The 23,814-nt window shown below is 45.3% G+C and overlaps 1 protein-coding gene across 1 annotated transcript in view; it reads left to right on the forward strand.

Annotated features, from left to right (window-relative positions):
- Positions 1-12,689, forward strand: part of LOC139202339 (thrombospondin type-1 domain-containing protein 4-like) — a 39,024-nt gene extending 26,335 nt beyond the window's left edge. Inside the window, exons 8-18 of the mRNA XM_070831824.1 lie at positions 3,840-4,044; positions 5,687-5,862; positions 6,467-6,563; positions 6,674-6,871; positions 7,243-7,372; positions 7,470-7,674; positions 8,324-8,497; positions 9,090-9,263; positions 9,436-9,615; positions 10,061-10,205; positions 10,990-12,689. Coding sequence (XP_070687925.1) covers positions 3,840-4,044; positions 5,687-5,862; positions 6,467-6,563; positions 6,674-6,871; positions 7,243-7,372; positions 7,470-7,674; positions 8,324-8,497; positions 9,090-9,263; positions 9,436-9,615; positions 10,061-10,205; positions 10,990-11,132 — 1,827 coding nt within the window. The 3' untranslated portion in view covers positions 11,133-12,689. The remainder of the gene's footprint in view (positions 1-3,839; positions 4,045-5,686; positions 5,863-6,466; positions 6,564-6,673; positions 6,872-7,242; positions 7,373-7,469; positions 7,675-8,323; positions 8,498-9,089; positions 9,264-9,435; positions 9,616-10,060; positions 10,206-10,989) is intronic.
- The last annotated feature ends 11,125 nt before the right edge of the window (positions 12,690-23,814 follow it).

A 23,814-nucleotide genomic window follows, 5' to 3' on the forward strand; every position in this document is an offset into this window, starting at 1 on the left:
TGGTGGACTGGCAAAGTTAGCAAAGAGCTGGTGAACACGATGCAGCGTTTAACGACCCAGATATTTTCCTCAGGAGTTGGTGAAGACAACAACAGTGACTACCGAATGTGTGAACAGGCAACTGTTAATGTCAGTATTGTGTTTATAGCTTGTTTCCACTGTCCCCTGTTTTTAATCTACTTGAACAGCATCTCTCACATGGCAAATAGAGGTATTTGTAGCCTTAAGGGTAACTCCACCCCCTGTTCTTACATATTTTGGTCTATAAATGACTGGTATTGGTACAAAACGTTTTGGAAGTGGTCTAAGTAGAAATTTACCCCGCAGAGGGTGCAGGGGTTACTGATCTACTGCTGCCTCGATCAGTCGGTAGTATGATATTGGTGCTTTAAAGGGTCAGTCCGGCCCCAACACAATATTTGTTTTTTCTACAAAGACACGTAAGCCTGTAACATCACTGCCGGCTGATACCTTCTGGTCATTGGGACATTAAAATACGTAAAAATAGGGCCCATTTTAAAAAACAACAGGATTACCCTTTAACCTGCCCTGAAAGTAACATTTCCTAAGACATGTAGTGGCCATGCCATAAGCCTTGAAAACATAGACTGCTTCGACTCTGATTCTAAGGTCTCCAAATTCACATGACCCCACAAATGAGTTGAAATGTGTTGCGTTGAATTCATTTGCACTTTCATGTTATGTGTTACAGTTAACCTACAGCTCACAGTTCACTTGGCAGCTGATACCATGACGCTACAACCGGAGGTCCAGACCCCAAAGTTTAGAGTCTCTTCCCTACTTTATTCCCAGTATTCAAACAGTATGCCACCATTGATCTACTGGCCCGTGTGTGTAAACTAAACCGAAACTCACCTCTCTGTGTTTAATTCTAAACGTCTTGTTGTGTTTTCTGGAAGTAGAACAAATCTCTTGTGACAAGTGCCTTTGGCTGTGGTGAGTTCAGTTTGTTAGAAAAACTCTGCAATCTGATGAGTTTAACCCAGCTGCATCTGGTGGGACAAAACCATCAGGATTTACTTTAAGATTGTTGTTTTCAGTGTTCGCAAGTTGACTGGCTCCACCATCATGACAACATGTAACCGTTTCCAGATGAAGGTCGGCTTTAGCAACATTTTAAGCCTCCGCTTATAATTCCACTGAAAACAGGGTGATTTCCCTCACCAGATAGCACGCGCCACCCACGGAGAGAAGGTGAAGAAATCATCGGAGGGGAAACTACACCAACACTCCAAAGCTGCCTCCTCGCTCCGCAGCCACAGTCAGATTTCTGTTTGAGCTCTGCTGGGAAGAGCTGGCAGGGCTTCCTGCGATCATGTGTCCTGACCATAGACGGTGTGACAGAAGTGGGCGTAGCCACCGTGACACCACCCTTTGGTTTGTTTGGGGACCATTTTGAAGCCTCAAGTTTGGCTTTAGGGTCGCAGCCATCTTGGTGTTTTGGAGCCAGAAGTGACGTTCATTGCACGTGGACCACCTCTGACTGGTTAGGTTTGGACAGGACCCTCCTCTGATTGGTTAGTGAGCAGGTAGTCCCGCCCTAAAGCCCCTCCCTTCTTCCTGGTCTGTCTCTAAATGGGACCATCAGAAGACTGTAAACTAGAGACTGAGACCAGAAACTGTTCACTGAGCTGATGAATCGGGAGAGAAGTCGGCTCATTTCCTCATTGACTTCCATCCAATCAGACTCCTGTTTGGAGCCAGTGGAGTCGCCCCCTGCTGGACACTAAAGAGGATGCAGCTTTCAGGCTCTTCAGCATCTAGCTTCACTGCTCAGACCCAGAACTGACGTAGAGAGAGCCTGGAGGGCAGATGTGAACATTAGGGACCGATTAGGATGTTAGTGTTTTTGTGCAGCACACCACAAAAGTCTGTCTGGACAGTTTAGTGATTTTAACGGTGCAACTGTCCAGATCACTACATGTCAAGAGGTCCCTTAACTCTCTAATGCTGCCTATGTTGTGGACATAAACCCTCTTGGCTCTATATTAGAAGAACGAAAGCCCCGTGTGTGTGTTTAAATCCACAGTCACATGATATTACGTTGACAATTCAGATTTCAGGTCAATAAATGTCACTTCTCATTCTCCACTCCTGCATTAATGTGCTTTGATTCAGACCTTTTCCCATCCAAATGGCCACAGATAACCTCTCACCGTGTCAGCGTCTGTTTTACGAGGGGAACATTTTTGCCTTTTTCAGGCAAAGTCTGCGTAGCTGCAATAATTGTGTTGTTTTAGTTTGAAGGGATTTATGGTGAAAATGGAGACGTGGAGGAGATATTCATGTGTAGTCATGTCACTGATAGTCCTCCTCCACTGCATTTTTATTTGTTTTCCACGGTGGACTCTTGGTAGCTTGTCAAAATGTCCCAGAATAAGTTTCACCGTGCATTATGTTTTCCTTTTGTAGCTTTATTTTCCCTGATCTGTAAAGTGAGACAGTGAAACGCAGCAGTTTCCCCTGAATGTCATCACGATGTGTTTAGTCTTTTTCATCCCGGCTTCGTCCAGCCCCATGCTGCACTGCAGCGCAATTCCACACTGACCACAGAGGCGTTTGGCAGTTTTATTTCATTTTTTTCAGCACTCTTAGTTTGCCGTTCTTTTCTCTCATCGCTTATTTCCTGTGTGGAAGGACGCACTTTCTGTTTGTTCTGGCCCCGGACACAGTGAGCTGCTGCAGGTGGGAGGGAGCCAGACTCTCCTCTTGACTTCACCACAGCTGCCTCACTTCCACCCCTGGCCACCATTTTTTCCCTCCATCTGTCCCTCTGTACCGCTTTTCATCCCTTTGCTTTACCTTTCTGCACCTCCTTGTCCTCTCTTTGCTCCCTGTCTCTCCCTCTGTCTGTCAGCTGCCCTATTGGGGCTAAACCCACGAAGTTCACCACATTTTTATGACTTATTATACACTTCCTGTAAATGTGTTTGTGTCATTCGTCTTTAAAGTTACGTTTGGCACCTCGCGGCCACATGTGAAGCCCAGCAGCCGCCCGCTCTTCTGTGCTGTTTGGGACGTTGCCATATTTAACACTTTTTATGAATGTCTGGACGTGGTTCACGCAGTAGCTCTGAGGGGAACATGTTTGCATTACGAGGCAGAGCAAGAGGACTACGTCAGCTTCAATCAGGGAATCCACAAGGAAGCCAAACGAGAGCTGCAGGCGGACACGAAGGCCTGCAGATTGGCTGCTGTCCAGTCCCAGAAGGCCTCTGTGTGATTATGTCTTCCCCCCTACGATGCCCACTGTGCTGGTTTCCTTATTGGTGGCTGTGGTCTGTGGAACTTACCCCGGCCAAACCCTGTGTGTGTGTGTGTGTGAGTGTACGGCAGCTCACTGGGACCAGTTTTGGCTGCTCCAGCACCTGTTGGCACACTGAGATGCATTTACTGCTGGTTTGAGGGAATTTATGGACTGCTGATGTTAACTGTTCTATTTTTACTGAGCCCAGGTTTCCTGTAATTCATTACCACCAATGTGACACAGAAAACTCACAGCGTAGAGATTTAGGAAGGAAATTCTGGGATCAGTTCAAACACAGTCACGCTTGGTGCTGATTCTGGAAAGAAACGAGATCCCTGCTAATGACTTATTCTGCTCTTGTGTTTAATGGTGTGAGTTTATGGAGTTAATTTTACAGGTGCAACTCGACTAAGCTTTGTAAATACAGTCTTTTCTGCTGAGTTAACTCGGTTTATGTACTTGCACACACCCAGTTAACCCAGTTAAACACCTATTGAACACCTTCAGTGCACACTTTGATACTTCAGCTACAGCTGTTTCACTCTCTCATTTTTCTCCTCCTGTCTCTCAGAGTCTAGGCTGCGATGATTATCTCGGATCAGGAAAGGTGATGGACAAGTGCGGTGTGTGTGGAGGCGACAACACGAGCTGCAGGCTGGTCTCTGGAGTCTTTAAACACAGTCTAACCAAGATCGGCTACCACAAGATAGTGGAGATCCCAGAGGGAGCCACCAAGATCAACGTCACAGAGATGGTGAAGAGCAGAAACTACCTAGGTGGGAATAAACACTGGTCACACTGATACTGCACACTGGAGCCTGAGCTGGCTGCTACAGTCGAACCACCAGTAGAACAAAAACAGCTTTACCCTTCCAACATATTTCCAACACCTTTTTCATCATGTTGATGTAGTTAAAGGGATACTTCAGATTTTTTGAAGTGTGGTTGTTATCAGTTTGGAGAAGCAGGCAGGAGTCCTGGCACGTACAGTGCACTGCTGTGGACAGGGGCCGCAGGAAAACGTTTTTTAAAGTCAACGGTGGACACTATATTTGGTGTGTTTCATGGTTCTACACGGTTCTCCAGCTGTGCAGGCAGCAGCTGCTTGTAAAATGAATTAGATTTGTCTGAAAAGGCAGATCAAGCAGGGGGGCGGTGTCACCTCTTCAGCCCATATTACCACCCACCGCTGTGGTGCAGCCTTTCATCGGAGCCTCTGAGTGAAACGCACGACACAGATAATTGGCGTCTTTCTGGAGACGCAGCAATGGGACACAGTGGTGGGTTATTTTCAGAAGTAACTGTTGGAATGTCAGACATTGTTTAATGAGAGCCAAGCCCCAGCTCAGCAGCAGGTTCGGAGGAAGAGGGGCACGGCCCTGGTTTTCCCTCCCACGGCCACTTCCCTCGAGGAAAGTGCATAAACACGCTTTCATTAGAGGATCTTACCCCTAAAGCCTCGCCATCCTTTTTAATTAAGGTGAGGAATTTCACCACTCTGTGAAAAAAAAGGAGCAGGAACACTCTGAGGATGGATTCAGTGGTTACCTTTCAAATCCCAACTACTTGGATGCCAAGCATGCTCTGCTTTCTTTAATGAGAACTGAGCGTTTTTATGCACAACAGTACACAGCCACACACACACACACACACACTTTCACACACACCGTCTTTAACATTCACTCACTGAGTCTCACTTTGAACAAAGTAAAAAGTACAAAGTAAAAATCACGCATGGACGATGGCTCCTTTTACTTTCACAGTCAGACACTGTGAAACATCTTCTGGATAAAATAAACAGGAGTAGTCTATTATAATGCTATTATATGTAATGCTATTTCTGAAGAGATGAGGAGGGTAAAAAATTCCAGTCTGGAAATGGATCTAGGTTTTAAAATCCAAACAAGACCATGAGAGCGGGGCAGGAGTCTAGCAGGAGCCACCTACTGCATCCTCACCACGTCCCTGATTCCCCCTCAATAGGCCTCTGTTCTACACTGTGCATCTCTAATGTGCTTTTAGTTGTCCAAACACTCTTTTACAAGCCTGTCTAATGTTACACTTCTAATGCTTTTCTAATGGCCTCTTGTGCTTAATCCATGAAATCAGTGGAAAACATCTTGGGGGATTCTGTTACAGGATTTGCATGAAAGATTTGCCAGCTCAAACAGATCGTCACGTTTATTAAAGACGCTGCTTTGAAAGTGCACGTGAGAGCATTTACTCTGTTAGCTGTAATTACTCTTTTTGGGTGGACAAAGTCAGTGTCAAAGTTTTTTTTGTGCTGCAGTTCTCATTACGCCTAAATGCTCTTACATTAAACAATAATTATGTGGAAGAGGCTGTGGCAGTATTTTCCTTTTGGTCTGAGCTCCGGCCTGTCAGTGGTGATTGTGTGGTTGTTCTCTCTGTCTCCAGCTCTCCGAAGCCGATCGGGGCGATCCATCATTAATGGAAACTGGGCCATTGACCGACCGGGGAAGTATGAGGGAGGGGGGACCATGTTCACTTACCGCCGACCCAACGAAATCAGAAGCACCGCTGGGGAGTCCTTTCTCGCCGAAGGGCCCACCAATGAGATCCTGGACGTTTATGTAAGTAACGAATCAGAGAGCACATGTTGTGTGTTGTGTGATATGGTTGGACGATCAGACAAACAGATTGGTTTCCAGTGAGTCCATCGCTGGGTGCCTTTTATGTTATGTATTTTGTTTTGCTAATATAATGGTCTCTAAACCTGTAAAACACGACCTTCAGCAAACATGTAGTACCAGCAAACTGCTTCGTTTAGGTCCTTCCTGACAGCGACCGTGGCGGCTTTGGCTTAGTTTAAGTTAAAGGTTGCACTCTGCTAGGCATAATATATTATTTAATTTGGCTCACGGTTGCACGTCTCCAGCTGGCGAGGAGGCTCTCAGGAAGTGTTGTGATGATGACGCAGTGAGCAGATCCAGACTGTTTATGCACACTGAAGGATGTCGGACCAGAGGACACGTGTGGGTCTGCAGAGCTGAGGAGGACATTCTGTGTTTTTTCTCACAACAAGCTCCTCCATTATTGCTTTCACTGAAAATGGAGTGTGTGGAGTGGTTGTTGGGCTGACGTGGAAAATGTGAACACATCGGTGTGTGTTCACCGTTCACAGCAGGTATGACGTTTTAGACAGGATGCCACTGAGTCTCAACTACTTTGTCTCAGATGATCTTCCAGCAGCCAAACCCTGGTGTTCACTACGAGTACATCCTCCCCTCTGAGAAACCAGTCGGCCCTCAGCAACCAAACCACAGACCAGAAGGTAAACGACACACCCAGCCCCCATCTGTTTACTATCAAAGCTCTGACTGATTCATCCGTACATATTTTAGGCAAAACGATCAATCGTGAAACTAAACCTGTGTGTCTTAGGGAACGCTGTGAACGGACAGGGAGGATACGACCATCACGGCAACACTCACCAGGAAAACTTCAACCAGCCAGGTGGGGGGAGGGACCCTCCTCCTCTCCCTGACAACCAGGTTCCCGTCGTGCAGCCTCCCAGACGCTCGAGAGAGAACAACTGGAAACTGGCAGGTGTTACGGAGTGCAGCGCCTCCTGTGGTAAAGGTCAGTCAGGCTCTTTATGTTTGAGGTTTGTAGCTGCAGACAGACAGAGTGACCTGCAGGTCGAGGTAGAGACAAAAGTGTTATAGAAAATAATCTAATGTTACATTAGAAGAGTTTTTCACTTGTTCATTAACGTACTGGTTTGTCTTGAAAATAGCAGTTTGTGTGTGAAATGATGAGAATCATTAAGTATTATTAGATAAACGGCACTAAAAACAAACACTGTTACTTTTCACACATTTATTGAAAATAAAAAACACTGAGGAGGAATCCAGTAGACATTTTATAGAACACATGCAATTTCTCTTTTTTACAGAATATTTTCTCATGTTTGAGATGTTGATAAAAGATGTGCTTTGTGTGCTTTGTAGGCTTCAGATACTCCATCTTTCACTGCGTCTCCCGGCTGAGCCACGTCCAGGTGCCAGACGCTCTGTGTGACAGCAGCAGCAGACCGACTCCCCAGGAAGAGGCCTGCAACCTGCAGCCCTGCCCGGCCTTGTGAGACACCACACACCCACTGGCTGTCACACCGCTGAATACTGCTCAGTTTAAAGTTGACTCGATCATTATCTGCTTGTGATTTTCACCTGAGCAGCTGGGATATTGGAGAGTGGTCCGAATGCAGTAAGACCTGCGGCCTGGGCATGCAGCACCGCCAGGTCCTGTGTCGCCAGATTTACGCCAACCGCACCCTCAACGTCCACACGAGCCGCTGTCGACACTTGGAGCGGCCTGAGATCACCAGCACCTGCCAGCTGAAGATCTGCAGCGAGTGGCAGATCCGCTCCGAGTGGACCGCTGTGAGTGGCAGCCGCACCTGTGTGACGTGTCTCCACGTCTTTGATGACACATGGCTTTAAAAAATGGATGAGGTCCAACAGAAAGTGTTGTGTGTGTTCTGGGAGTCACTGCACGTGGATAAGAAATACTCCAGGACATGACGCCCTATGAAACCATTGTTACACTTTGGTGTTTGTACACATTACCACAGCTAGAACTGATATTTTTACAATAACTATGTATTAAATGACAGTGGCACAGGTAGACAGCAGCTGGTCAACATGGTGGAGCAGTTAGATATTTCCCTCAGGAGTTGGTTCAGACCTAAAACAGAGTGAAAGCCTGATTCCTGATGAATGATAATGTTGCTCCCTTATAGTTGAACATGTACATAAGCAGCAGCTGCTGCTAACAAGCTCACAAGGTGACGATATGTGTTCGCACATACGTGTGTTTGCAGCTCGTTGCGGCTGTGATTGCAGGCTTCAACAAACAATAGACAACATGTTAATTAAACAGTTGCTGTTAGGCTGAAACCTTTGGACTGAACCAGGACGGCTGTTTCGTTCTATTTCTCAAAATATGAAACTGCTCCTTTAAAGTAATGCTGTGTGCAGCAGTGCTTACCTCCACAGCGCAGTAGGAACCATGTGGCCTGTGTGTCCGCAGTGCTCGGTGCCATGTGGGCTGGGCCAGAGGTCTCGAGAGGTCCGCTGTGTCAGCAACGTGGGCGACTTTGTTCCCGATGAGGAGTGCAACATGAATCTGCGGCCCATCGATGTAGAGAACTGTGACATGGGAGCCTGTGCCAAGAGCTGGTTCTACACCGAGTGGGGCAACAGGGTAGGTGCATAGTAACTCATTCATCTCTAATAACAGTGGTAGTCATTGTGTAGGTCTGCCTGCACGCATCCCCCAGCTGCTTTTGAGAAACAGACCACATTTAAATCTTTTAATACAGAGTTCGACAGCTAGAAAGGCAGCTTGGATAACGCTTGAGTTCTCCATCACAAGGTAGTGTTCAAGAGTAGGAAAAGTGTGAGGGAAGGAAGTGAGTAAAATACAGTCTAAGAGGAGCCAGCATGGGGATTGTTTTAAGACAGAGAGTATTAGAATGGGTGAGTATAGAAGAAAGAGAGTCCTGCTGTTCAAGATTAGTTGGCTATTGGAGAGGATTCAGAGAGAAAAAGTCCAGTAGATCACTGCAGGGAAACCAAGTGACTGGAGGACGGACATGAACACAATGTTTTGTGTTACAGGGCTGCAAATCTAAAGAGCCACTTAACTGTACAACATCACGGCAGTGCAATCAGATACCAATGATTTCATCAAATCCATTGCAGACCACAAAGTTAGGGGAGGTGTGGATTGTTCACAGGAGTGTATTTTTGCGCTGACAGTATTTGTAAGTGTAAATCTAGTGTTTCCTCCACAGTGCTCAGCTGAATGTGGGATGGGCGTACGAAGCCGGGGAGTCCTCTGCCTTACCAACCACATCGGCAGCCTCCCTCTGGAGGGCTGTGGCAGTGAGCGGCCCGCAGACTCTCAGGTCTGCAACAACGGCCCCTGTGATAATCGCATCGAGTGGTTCACAGGCCCCTGGAGCCAGGTATGAGGACGACACAGTGGCGGGCCCCGCTGGCTTTAAGGGGAAGTTCACTGCAGTGGCTAAACATGTGGAGTTTTACAGTGATTTTACATTGACATGTTTGTTTCCTGTCCCTCTTCTGCACCCTGTAATCGGCTCCACATGGTCCGTGCTCGTGTTGTGTGTGACCCAGTGCTCTGCAGAGTGCGGCGCCGGCAGCCAGCAGAGGTCCGTGGTGTGTCTGATGAAATCAGATGAAGGATTCGCCGTCATGCCGCCGTATGAGTGCTCCTCCCTCGAGCGGCCGCTCAGCCAGCAGAGCTGCAACCTGAAGGCCTGCGGAGCCAAGTGGTACCACACTGACTGGAGTGCTGTGAGTAAGACACAGAAGCAGCTCCCCTTTTCCTCTTTGGATGTTGACTGAGGCGTCCACCACTCTCACTATCTGATCAAAGGCTGATCATTTACACATCAGGCATCTTATCTGGCAGGAATATCAAATAATAGTGTCTTCTTGATGACAGTATTCAAACCAATCATCATTAAATTAGCAAGAATCAGAGTTAATAAATGATCCAACTGAGGTACATGATCATCCCCTTTCTCCACCTGTTAGCCCTGAAATACACAAATCTCTGTTACCAAAACTGTTGTAACATTGTGTTCCTGTAGGACTCACAGTAAGAAACTAACTGAGAAAATCCACTTTCAGGACCTGTAAAGGTTTAGATCGCTGCATGAAGACCGTCTGCAGCAGTGTCAGTGCAGAGTTTTATTGACATGGGACTGACGGCTGTCACCCACTCTTGTTCTTCCAGTGTTCAAAAACATGTGAGGGGGGTTTCCGTGTGCGGGAGGTGCGCTGCCTGTCCGATGACATGCTCTCCAGCGAGGGCTGCGACGAGCAGCTGAGACCAGCAGAGAAGGAGGACTGTAACCCAGAGCCCTGCGTACCTCACATAGGTCAGTCACCTCCTGCCATGTTCTCAGGAATATTACCAACTCATTATTGTGGCTGTAATGTCCAGATGGGGAACTCCTGGCATGAGGAGGAGTGCAGTGTTGTCGCCAAGGGGGGGGGCACAAATATAATTGGAGGCTTCTGTGTGGTGTCTTCAACCCTCAGAGACCTGCGGGGGTCTTTCAGGGGCTGTAGGTGGCTCAGTTTTAAAGCTAGCTTGTCGGGAGAGGGGATAACGCTCCAAAGTTAGGCTAAAGTTTGATGAGGGAAATAACTGGCATCTCCAGAGGGCTTCCTTGACCTCTCAATACTATAATCCCACACAGTTTTGGACAAAAATGTAGTTTTTTTTCATGCAGTAAGTTTTATTTTGGTGGATTAGAATATATTTACTGTGTGTCCCTAAACTTTCTTGGCCCCAATTGTATTCATGTGTTTTGGTGTTAGTCACCATAGTTGCTATTTCATTTTAGTGAGACTCACTGTGAAATGACCTACTGTGACCTCAAGGATGCAAACAGGGTGCTGTTGAAATAGTTTTGGTGTGCCAGCCTGTGATTTTCAGTGGCTCCGTCTGTGGGCGCCTCTGGATTAGTGATCTTTGTCATCTCTGAATACTTGAGATGGAAAGAGTACTTTGAGTGAGACATTCAATCCTTTCAAATGTTTGACAACAGGAGAAGGTCGCGCAGCACTGAGGAGCTATAAACACCTTCTGTCATGTGTTCTTACTCAGCTCTCTCTCTTGGTTAGATAAGGATAGATCATCTTTTCTTTATGTTTCAGATGAGAACTGCAGAGACAAATACTTTAACTGCAACGTGGTGGTCCAGGCTCGCCTCTGCGTGTACGATTACTACAAGACGACATGCTGTGCTTCGTGTTCGCGACAGTCAGACAGGCAGGCGATTCACCGGGGCCGCAGCTAGCGCTCTCTGCCAGGGTCCCTCAGCTCCACGTTGGGCCGGACTCAATAACCCGCTGCAGCCACTCTGTTCCAGGGCCAGCCAGGGGAGGGGATCGGCTGGACCTTGGCTTAAATGGACACTTGTTTTGATTGCCAAGGATGGAAACTGAAGAAGGAACATTTCTGTTGGCTCATATGGACAGAGCTGTTGGGAGGAAGGAATACCTAAGAACAGTGGAGGACAGGAATCCACTCGCTGGATGAGCACAGCGCTGGTGGGGTGAGAGAGAGATCAGTAGCAAACCGAGGAAGCTACAGAAGACTTCATGGATTCTTCCCATAACGTTTAATAGAAAGAATGCATCTTCTTTTGTTTGAAGGGAAGCAGGTTGCAGCTGTCTCTCACCAATAATGGCTCTTGATAGGACTGCATGATGGGAAGAGGAGAGCGCCCGTAAACAGTTTTAAGGTGGACTGTAAATAGAAAGTATATGGTTCTTTACACTACAGTGCTCAGATTTATGGCATGATGTCATATGAAGTCCATGCTGTCTCACCTATAATCGACTATTTACCACCCACTTTGTTGACCAAAGATATGTAAGATGGTGACAAATTAACACTTTTTTCCTAGGAAAGAAACACTGTGCATCAAGTGCTCCGTGGTGCTGATGGTGCAGTCTTTACGCAGCATCAATTCACAAGGAAAAGTGTCACAGGTGAGGTGTCACCTTTTCTCCTGCCTGCCTGCACAGCCGTCAGGTGTAAATGCAGCCTATGTAATATGTGTGTATATATGTACAGTATGTATGACAGAGTGAATGATAAAGGTCTTTTTTAAGGGTTCTCAGACAGTCCTCACAGCCGTCTTTATTTATTTGTGTGGCTCCCCGGGGAAGACACTGGTTTATCAGCCGCCACTGGGCCCGTTTTGGCTGTGTGGAGGAAACCTTTGCTGCCTCCCCAGCGATCATCACAGCAGGCAGCCCACAGATGGTCCAAAACGTATATTTGGAAAGGTGAAACAAACCGCATAGGTATCTATTTTTCCTGTGGGAGATGATCATTCCACAATTGTACAATTCCTGATAAATTACCAATCATAAATGAATTGAATTATCCGCTAAATATATTGATATGTGATTGTAAAGATAAAATCCTGACACCTTCTGATCTGTTATGGTAAATATGGGGTTTACATCAGCTGTAAATCCATGTTTATGAACCAGTCTTCTCCACTAAAACACCCCTTTTCCCAGTTTGATACAAAGCCTGCACACTGTACCGCTCAAGTGTTCACCTGTTTCTGTATCGTGTGTCGTCAGTTCCCTCCACGCACTATAAACTTACCTCTGATCCATAAGTACTGTATGTGTATCGATGTTCAAATCCAGAATGACTTAAATATGCAGTCCATCCCATCTCTGAAGGCAGAAAAGCGTTCTTGACACTTGATTTTCTCAAAAACTAACGAACATACCAGAATCCCCCAGTATTCAACATATGACTGCAACCAATGAAACATCTGTATTTGCCTTCTTTCACATTTCAAGTATTCAGCTGTTGATGTTCATGGATGGAGTGTTATTAAGATTTTCTGAAATAAACAGAATTACAAATTATTTCTACACTATTTACAGCTTTATGTGGTTCCTTAGCCGACTCTGTTTCTCACCGCATGGAGGACGAGGACACACTGCGTCTGACTGAAGTCGTCCATCTAGAGGGCACACAGCACACAGGTTTACAGGAGAGCAGAGGCATGCTGCAGTCACTGTCTGGGTCACAGACGCCTTCAGGTACTGATTTGTATGCAGTCAGTTTTGTTCAGTAAATTCTGCTTCATACTGAGGATAAAACAAAACACACTTTGAACTCATGAGAATCAGATAAACTGATTTACTTTCACAGGAGACTCAGATATTATAGATATCTTATGGCCAAACTGAGTGTTACTGTGAGGGCAATCGAGATAAGACTAAGACGGGGTTAAAAACCGCAGAGAAAAGCCAGTAAGTGGACCTCGAGTTAAGATTTTTTCAAACTACTGAGGCAGAGTTTGCCCCTGAAGACGTCCGTCTGTCGCTGAGCTGTCGTTCAGAGCGTCTCACTGCTGACAACAGTTTCACAGAGGCCCATGATCCACCCATGAACCTGCACACAGCAATCAGTCACACACTGTGAAATCAGAAGAGACGGTCGAAGGTAATTTCAATCACTGCGAAAGGAAAAGACACAAATTCATATAATGAACACAGACAAGTGTATCCCAGGTATTTCTTACTAAGGTGAACTCAGCGCCCTTCACAGGAGGTTTCCACTAAAATACTATTCAGGAAGTGACCTCAAAGAATAACAGTGAGTTAAATGTAAACATACTCGGCAGACACTGCGAACCAAGTATCAGGTTAGTGATGTTTGTGAGCCCTCTGGTGAATGACGAAGCCCACCTGAAAACAACTTGACTCTTCAACCCCTCTGGTGAAATCAGCCCTGAAAAAACAAAACTCTGACTGACCCCTCCAGAGCTGAGGCAGCGAGCCAGCGCTTGGTTGTTGATGAAGCAGCTCTGGGCAGGGTTGGCCAGCGCCTGGTCCACTGGTGGCTGATGAAGTATGTACCAGGCTCCACGGTGAGGACCATCCTCTGCAAGACATTTCCACCCAGAGTCAAACAGTGAATCTCTGTATGTTTTTTGCAGGTTTGTGTAAACTATTATCAGTGTTTGGATGTCAGAGGAGCCGAACTGTAGAAAATCCTCGACCACAACCTGAAACCATCTGTGTTCAGAGTTCGGACAACATTTCTCCTCCCCCTCTCCCTCCTGCCCTCCTCCTGAACTTGTTCCTGCAGCTCAGCCTCTTTTTGTTCCGCTCTCACTTCTGCACTGAGGGTCCTTCTATTATTGATGATGCATCCCATCACTATTAGAGGAACAGGACTGTTTTCTTCCTCTTTGGTCTGGAGACTGTGACTGTTATAACACCAACTGCTGGTTGCTTGTGATGTGGGGTCTGCTCTCACCTCAGGGTATCCTCCCACGTCGTGCACGTCGATGCCCAGCAGGTGTCCCAGGCCGTGGGGCATGAAGACGGCTCCCAGGTGGACCTTCAACATATCCTCCACGCTGCCGTTCAGGATGCCGATCTTCACCAGCTCCTCCAGGTGAACCCGGTCAGCCAGGCGGTGCATGTCAGTCCACTTCACAGCTTCAGCACAAACAGGATGGTTAAAGAACAGAAGGTGTTTTTATCTGCATCTTAACATCTTAAAGAAACTTTGATGTCAGTCAATCAGTTTGCACATATGATTCAGGGCCTCAATCCATGTGCATCTGATAATAATAATAATAATAATTGTTTCTACTGATAACAAATGAATTAGGGAATCAGGACAGTTTTTGAATGTGAAATTTGAACATTTTATGTTAATCTGGTTCCAGACCTCTAAATGACCCACATATCTGTTGAGCAATTCATCTGCTAAAGAGTACCAGTGATTTATTTGGGTCAGTGTTATCCAGTCATCACTGTGTAGTTAGTAGTAATTAAAGCACACATGTTGGCACAATTAGGACTAAATGCCTTCCAAATAATAGATAAGAGACCAGGTTTAGAAGGGAAGTTCACAAAGAAAGTAATGTTTGCTAGCAAATATAATAAATATCACCTTGTTTTCAAAAGGTAAAACTCAGCTAAAGGTCAAAGAGCATCACTAGAGTCAGATTTACTCAACAGTGTCAGACCTATTTCAGGTTGTTGTGAAAGAGGAGGAAGGATTCAGATCCTTTACTTCAGTAAAAGTACTAACGCCGTTAGGAGTCCTGCACTGAAAATGTTCTTTTCCTCTCTTTACTCTGAGATGTCGTGGAGTAGAAGTAGAAAGTGGCATGAAAACTACAAGAACATCAAATAGTTAGTGGTGATGAATATCTACTGAGTGTTATTTTGTTTAAGCCAACAGGGGACACAAATGTGAAAAGTGAAATTAGAGGTAAACCTGCAGCTTTAACACTATTTGTGTTAAAACAGTTATTGCCTCCTTTATCTATACGTGTCCACGTCTGAACTGCCTCCCACAGGAGGAGCAGAGAGATGTGGAGGACTCAGATAACGATCCACCGGCTCCTGGATGAAACGTGACACGATGCATGGATGACAAAGAGATAAATAGAGAGCTCTTGATTTGGATAATCACTACTAATCACCAGAAATACTCATCGCACATGACTACACTGCTGTGCAGCAGTGGAGCTGGAACAAAAAGAGTCTTCAGTCCTTCAGAGAAAAACACCCAGTAAGAAAAAGGAAAGTGAACGATTTGAGCAGAGCAGAGATCACAGAGAGCGCTGATCAGCCTCACTGCCCTCTTCCTGACTCCACACGTTTTAAGAATTCATTCAGCACTCATTCATTAATCATCACAGTCAGGCACATCAGACGCTTCTATGAAGCTCAGCAGCACCGTGTTTCATATTCTGTCTGTCCAGGCTTCACACGCCCCACGACCCACAGAGAAAGAGAATATAAGAGGGGAGTCAAACCCTCCCTGACCTGTTTAATGTGTGTCCATGTTCCTGCTTAGCTGTCCACCACAGTTCTTCATATATCCACACGATGGCACCAGAGTGAGAACATTTCAGCTCCCTCACATAATCACTGACTGTTTCAGGGTGAACTCATAGACTGTGTGAAAGAATACTGCAGATTCCCAGAGGAGCTTTAGTGTGGAGACGACTCCTCCAGAGCTAGTGTGGAGGTATAATAATATAACCAGACTAGAATAAAGATCACTCTCATTTGAAATGATCAGGTCCAGTTTTCCATTCATGTCTGTGTTTCCACTGTGACATATTGATGACTCATCCTGCTGAGGATTTTTCAGATATCTTTACGTCTCCACACCTGCCTGAGGTGTTAAATCTCCTAATTAGTCTCAGGTTAAGATGCAAATCATCACTGCATTCAGCAGGCAGCTCCTGCATGAAGCAACAGCAGCTCAACACGGCGTTTAATATTAGAAAACATGAGATCCTGTGATAGCTGCTGCCTCTGTGTGTGTCTAACTAACACTGACATCAGTCACACAGAGAAATCAGCTGCTGCTGTTCAGCATTCAGGCGGCAGCGCTGCCTACAGAAGGACCTAAAACACAGCAATATTTCTCTGTTTTATCAGAAGCAGCTCATGAATATTTGAGCAGTTTTCCAGTTTTCAGACACCCAGACATGGAGGGTGTTCACACACACACTTTCCTCAGCACTGCCCTGCTTAACATGCACACAGTTCACCTTTAGATTGTTCACTGCAGCAGTTTGGGCAGAAAACTGTGAATTATGTGTTTCTCATCCTTTTGAAGTATCTGGCTCGTGTTTACCTTCGTGATTTATTGTTTTCTTGATTTTTTCACATTTGAATAAATGTAAGGATGTGCAAAGGGTCACTTTGGCCTTGGGAATAAGATCTTTAATTTAAAACCAGGAATGTGTCTTATTGATTTTTGTTACCATTGATTCTCCAAGTTTTGGTATGTTTCTGAAACGTCCTCATTACTCTCCAAACCTCTGCAAAGCTCTTTTATTTGGCTTTACTTGACTGACAGCGTGTTTTTACTCCAGTGGTTTACACCTACTGCACACATGAAGTGCTAATAATAATAATGATGATGATGATGATGATGATGATGATAAATAATGATAACAAAGCTCAAATATCACCACAGTGTCTGTGAACACTGGGATCTGTTAAACCTGACATTTAGGCTGTGGGCTGTCGGAGGACTAATAAAGGTTGAGGTTTGTCATTCAGTGTGCTGCTGAGGACCAGAGAGGCCACGTGGCCTCGACGGCGTCTGCCACAGTGACCTTTATTCTGCCGCTCTGCTGTGAGTCTCCGTCGTCTAATTACTCCGCTCTGCTTCCCTGCAGATCGCTGATGTCCTGTCCAACCTGAGACCAGCGACTCTGCTCACACTGGTACGCTGCCGGCTGCTCTGTGTCCAGAGCCTTCAGGCCTCTGCGGCCCTCTGGTGCCATCAGGGACCTGAACGCAGCGCAGCGTGGAGGATGCAGAGGAAGGTGGACTCTGTAGCCCTGCAGTGTCTCCACTGTCTTACCGACCAAACTAAACCAAACCTGCTGAAACCGTCCAGCATCAAATTCCTCTTTGTGTCCCGTCAGCTGGCCGCTTCATTATGGAGGAAGGATTTTGACACATTTCTGCTAATCATGCTTTGGCCTTTTGTATGAAAGGCCATGTATAATGAGTATTTCCTGGGGATTAGTGGTCAGTGCATGCAAGCTATTTTGAACTGACAGCTAAATAATTCCCTCTATAATGTGGTTTACCTGCAGAACATCACTGTGGATCAGAGGAGCTCAGTGCTGTTTAAACTCAAAAAGTCATATTTCATGACAGCAACCACAAAATCACACAGATCACACACTTTATACTGTGTGTTTGTTCACAGAAAGGCAGAAACATACTGAAATATTCAATTTTTATTTTCTAGTCTCCTTCCTCTTGGACCAGAAGTCTCTCCTCTTTTTCTTTGCCTTCTGAAGGAGTTCGGCCCATTCTTTCTTCTCCTCCTCCAGCTGTTTGACTCTCGTCTCCCAGCTCTCTTCCTTCTCAGCCAGCTCCTTCTTCTTCTCCTCCAGCTCCTTCTTCTTCTCCTCCAGCTCCTCCTGCTGAAGCTTGTATTTCCTCTGCCAGAGTTTGTCGTTCTGCAGAAATTCAGCCCCGTTGCTCCACAGATGGTTGTTGGCCTCTGTGAGCTTCTGGGAGAGATCGTCCTTCTCCTTTGTGAGGTTCAGGATGTCGTTGTCCGTCTGGCTGAGCTGCTGCAGCACACTGATGTGCTTCAGCTTCAGTTTCTCCTGCAGCTTACCGACTCTCTGCTTCTCTGAAGTCAGCTGGAGAATCTCATTGCTCTGTTCAGAGATTTTTTGTGTGGCTGCATCCAGTTGTGCTGCCAACTCGTTGCAGTCCTGTCTGTTCTGCAGCAGCTGGCGTTGCTTGAGAGCTGCGTTGAGCCTGGAGATCTCTAACTGAAGAACCGAGATGGTCTGGCTGCTCTTCCTGTATTCTTCAGAGAACGCCCTCTCCCTGAGCTCAAGAAGGCCCTCCAGTCGGTCTATCCTCCAGTCACTGTGGTGCACTTTCTTGAAAACGGTTGTTTTTTCATCCAACATTTTGTTCCTCTCCCTGACTACTTCCTGCAGACACTTTTTCAGGTGAGTGTTGCGTATCTCAAGATAACTAAGGTAACTACTCATAGAGAGGTCATCTGAGGGAGCTGTAGGACGTTCCTGAGGGGCAGCGTCATGGTTGTTTTGTCGCTCCATTGGTGTAGCTGTCTGAAGTAGACTGTAGCCGTCTGAAGCAGACTGTAGCCGTCTGAAGTAGACTGTAGCTGTCTGAAGTAGACTGTAGCTGTCTGAAGTAGACTGTAGCTGTCTGAAGTAGACTGTAGCCGTCTGAAGTAGACTGTAGCTGTCTGAAGTAGACCGTAGCTGTCTGAAGCAGACTGTAGCCGTCTGAAGCAGACTGTAGCTGTCTGAAGTAGACTGTAGCCGTCTGAAGTTGATCCTAATCTGACTTGTTGTCGTGGTGATGAAGAAGGTCAAATGATGCATCACCAACAGCAACATTCTGGGGTAGGCGGAGCTACACACTGTCACTCAGAGTCACCTGACTCAGAGTCACCTGACTCAGTCAGTTATTGTCATTTTACCTTACTAATACTGAATCACATTTGAAGTTCATCTCTTTCGCAGAATAGCAGCTCTTGTGTTCAGTGTGGCTCAGAAGCCAATTCTACATAGACTGTATGTATTACAACAATGGCGTGCCTCACGTGACGTCAATGGGCCCAAAAAGACTTTTTTCCTTAGACTTACATTGTGAAATAGTCATCTGTAGATCAGTGTACACAGCTTTTTTTTGAGAGTCACAACCTCTGTGAAATGAGTTGTTTCACCATCAGAATTTGACCCATTCAGTCCGATAACTTTTGGAAACACTAGGTGTGAAGGATGAAATCATTTTATTCTCGTTCAGTTTAGAGGAGGGCTAACTACTGGTTAACTACTGAGACGTACACATGCTCTATGGGCCTGAATATGTGCAGACCAGGGAACCTGAGGAAGTTACTGTTTGTTGAAGTGATTTACACAATATATAAAATATATAAGAGGTTACTTTAATTGTTGTTTACTGTGGAGTTACCTGTGCACAAGGAGAAACCTCCATTTAGTCTGGGCTACACATATCTTACAGTGAATTTCAAAATAAAATGAAACACAAGCTCATTGCCACCCTCAAAAGATTGGATTTGGAGGGGTCAGTGTGCCTGCAGAGTTTATTAGGTTGACTTTGTCTGAGCTCTACGCTGCCATATAGACTTTCATAATGTTTTTAAAATTAGCAAATCGCTGTTATACACTAAAAGTGTTTATTTCTGTGCTCTCTGGATAAACTTTTTATACTTTTAAATTATTATTCTTATCCATTACTCTTTGTAAATATTGATTCATAAAAATGCTTTATGAAATCATTATTCAGTGTTCTTTTCTTCAGTTTGCTTTAGTTTCAGTCACAGTCTCCACAGGGGGTCTGTTGGTTTCTACATAGATTTATTGTTCAAAAGTGTTTTGTTTTTATTAGTTTCACTCTTAGTGTTTTTATTCTCATATGGGGGGTGTTTGTTGGGGGCAGATGGAAGAAGTTCAGACTTCAGAGGTTTTACAATACAAACACAACCGTTAGTGAAGGCAGCTGACTCCCAGTCATGTAGACGTTTCAGTAAGCAGATGGACCGACGCCTCCTCAGGCTTGTTGTGCCGACACATGGGGGAGTTGTGAACTACAGGAAGTGGTGCAGCAGGGAAGTTTTGCAGCGTGTGCTCGTGACCCAGTGCCCACTACGATGTTCAGACATTTTTTCAACTGGTAGATAATGTTCTTGAGATTGTTAATGCTTCCCTTTTCTTTGGCATCCTCCACACGTCTCAAACATGCGACCAGAGAGAGAATTTTGAGAACCACAGACCGATCTCAATCTTTCCATTACTGGGACAAAAGGCCTTGAAGGCACAGTTCTTAACTGGCTTTCGTCTGATCTTCTCTATTTCTGTTGGCAGTTTTGAATCAGATGAGTTTGACAGCCCATATGGAGTCCCTCAGGGGTCTATTCTTGGTCCACTGCTGTGTAATTTGTATATGCTCCCACGGGGGTCCATCATCCAGGAATACAACGTTTTATATCACTTCTATGCTGATGACACACAGTGGTACATATCTGTTTCCGCCAACTACTTAATCCCAGCGAATTATGTCATCTAATGCATTGACAGGCTGATATCAAATAATAGATGGCCAATTTTATTTACGATAATTATTTATTCACTATTTTACCTCACAGAATACACACAGCTGTAAAACCACAAAGCACAACACCAGCAGCAGTTCAGCCTTTGACAATATTGTCGTATCCTGTAATTATTAAACTGGTGGCCCTTCGCTAACTGTTCTGCCCTTTTTTTTACACGTTTTTACACAAGATGTGCTAAATAATGACAGTCTTTGGCTGCTGTAACTTACAAATGTTTGTTAATCAGTCAGCATTTTCTGCTTTAACACACTTTTTACAGTTCACTTCAAAACAAGTGTCCTCAGTATTCAGAGTATACAGAGAGCATCAGTACTAATGATCAATAAATTCAGGCTATGCAGGAAATATCTGATCTGAATAAGCCAGGAGGAGGAACAGAAATACCAGAATCCATTACTTTTTGAAGACTTTGATCAGAAATACGACACATTCCTGATTATCTGAACACATTCCAGCTCACTTTTCACTTGTCGTGTCTGTTTCTATCATCCACCCAGAGGACAGTGGTCTCAAGATGAACAGATTTTAGAAGTTCCAGTTTTCATAATAATATATTTACATGTTAGTTTAAGGCTCCTTTGTCTTGAAGAGGAACTGTCACAACATCTCCTTCTGTCAGAGGACCAGAGGCTGCTGTCTGCTGGTCCAATGTACTCATCTGTATGAAAGAGATGTCTCACTGAAAAAACACAAAATACTAACTAAATGAACGAGGGACGCAGGTCAGCAGCTCCACGCCATCAGCTGTCACGGCGATGTCGTCTTCAATGCGAACCTGCACACAGTAGTCAGTCACACACCAGAAATACAGCAGGAGGCGTTCAAAGACCAACACAAGAGTTCACATGTTGAATATTAAGTGGACCAGTCACTGAAACATCAATATTTCAATATTCAATACTGATGCTTAAGACTGGTCCTAACCCTAAAATTCCTGAAGTGTGAGTGTGAGTGTGAGTGTATAGGTAAGAATGCAGCTAACATCCTCTGAGTGTCAGTCAGACATAATGATGTTATCTTATTTAAGCCATAGGGGGGCACAAATGAGAACAGTAAAATTAGAGGCTTTAGCACCATTTGCCTGCAGGTGGCACAAGCGTTCTGATTATTATAAACAGTTATTGCTTCTTTTATCTGTAAATCAGATTACGGTCCCACAGGTGGAGCGTTCAGACGTGGAGGATTCAGACAGCGATGCACCAGCTCCCCTTTTCTGCAGAGTCTGCTGAGCATCAATTAGTGAGTTTGTGAGTGAGTCTCAAGGCTGTGTTCATGTGTAAACTGCTGCTCACCACGTCTCCATCCAACGCTGGGCTGGAGGAGATAGCAGAACAATCACTGCCTCTGTTATTGAACAGTGACCTGATGCATGGATAAAAAAGAGAGATGAATAGAAAGCTCTTGATTTGGACAGGAGAGAACTTGCATCCACAGGCCACTAATCACCAGAAATACTCATCACACATGGCCTTTAGTGCAAAAGGCCAGAGCATGATTACACTGCAGTGCAGCAGTGGAGCTGGAACAGGCGGCAAGGTGGAAAAAAGCCCTTCAGAAAGTGAATGATTTGAGCAGAGCAGAGATCACAGAGAGCGCTGATCAGCCTCACTGCCCTCTTCCTGACTCCACACGTTTTAAGAATTCATTCAGCACTCATTCATTAATCATCACAGTCAGGCACATCAGACGCTTCTATGAAGCTCAGCAGCACCGTGTAGGCTGATGAGTCCACGTTTCCTGGTTCCTCTCACAGCAAAGTGAGAAGACGGGTGTATAGTCTATACATCTGTGGTATGAAAAGAGGAGGTTTCACTGACAAAATGCTCCTCTCATCTCCCCGTTTCTTATTCTGTCTGTCCAGGCTTCACACGCCCCACGACCCACAGAGAAAGAGAATATAAGAGGTGAGTCAAACCCTCCCTGACCTGTTTAATGTGTGTCCATGTTCCTGCTTAGCTGTCCACCACAGTTCTTCACATATCCACACGATGGCACCAGAGTGAGAACATTTCAGCTCCCTCACATAATCACTGACTGTTTCAGGGTGAACTCATAGACTGTGTGAAAGAACACTGTATTCTGTCCGATCTATGGCTGAAATGCATGAGCCTGGTGCACATTAGATCCTGCTGGTGAAGACATACCACGAATCAAACGTCTGCTGAGACATTTCTGTGGCCAGATGTGTAGGAATCCATTTAGAGAATAAACCTGCTAGACTACATAGTAGCCTACATGGAAACCTTCATCCTCTTTGAAACACTTTGGAGTTTATAAAGGCTTGAAAAGGTCAGTCAGAGAGCCCTGAAGCACTCGATGATTTTCTGTTTTTACTGCACAGCTCAGAAAGGGTCATGGCTAAAAAAACTGTGTGACCACATTGCTAAAATACAGCTTTAATGTTATCTCTGTTTACTGCCGGCCTCAGAGCTGCTGGATCAGGCTCAAATCGAAAGCACATAAACAGTTTACGGCCTTACAGGGCTCTGACAGCTTCGATGCTTTGGGCGAGTGTTAAACTTTGGTTTGGTGTTTATTGTCATGCTCTGGACTCGTCTCTCTGCTCCCTTTTACCAATTGGATCTGCTCTGTTTAGCCGGGAAGGGTTTCTCAATTTCATGGTAAACAGACAGAATGAGGAGGTGAAAAGCTGGAGGTGTGCAGTACCTGCACTGTGATGGCTGAAACAGAGACCCTTTTTGAAATTCATGCTTTGAACGTGCCTGAAACCATTCTTCTCCATCAAAAAAAGCCACTTTGTGGCAGAAACTGCAATACAACAGACAAACAAGCAGGAAGTCCATTGCATCCATGTGGATCTAAGAGGGGAAACAGTCCACCAAGAAAAGCCCCGCTCTCCTCCGGGCTGCAGACACTATTACTGGAGTAATTAGAGGACTGAGCAGCAGAATAAAGGTCACTCAGACGCTGTCTCAGGGCTCCGTGTTAACTGTTCTCCCAAGGAGCTCCTAAATGGGACAAAGTAGGAGCACAGACAAAAGTGAAAGTTGAAGTAGATTGTTAACAAACAATATGAAGATATGGCTCATAAATCTCATTATTAGGCTATGAATCAATATATGATATATATCTCCGCATACACATTTTCTAACCCTATAAAAGGTGAGCAAAAGACTAGATAATTAGAATCGAAGGGACCTCACATTGTGGTCAGCTCACTCTTTAAATGCCAAGGAGCCCAGGGGGCCCTCACATCCACAGTATATCAGTAATGACTCATGTATTCATGAGCCTGCATTGTTGTGACTCTCTTGCTCTCTTTAAGCTTTTTATTTTAGTGTTTTTAAATC

The sequence above is a fragment of the Pempheris klunzingeri genome, chromosome 1 (assembly GCF_042242105.1).
Source record: "Pempheris klunzingeri isolate RE-2024b chromosome 1, fPemKlu1.hap1, whole genome shotgun sequence".
NCBI lineage: Eukaryota > Metazoa > Chordata > Actinopteri > Acropomatiformes > Pempheridae > Pempheris > Pempheris klunzingeri.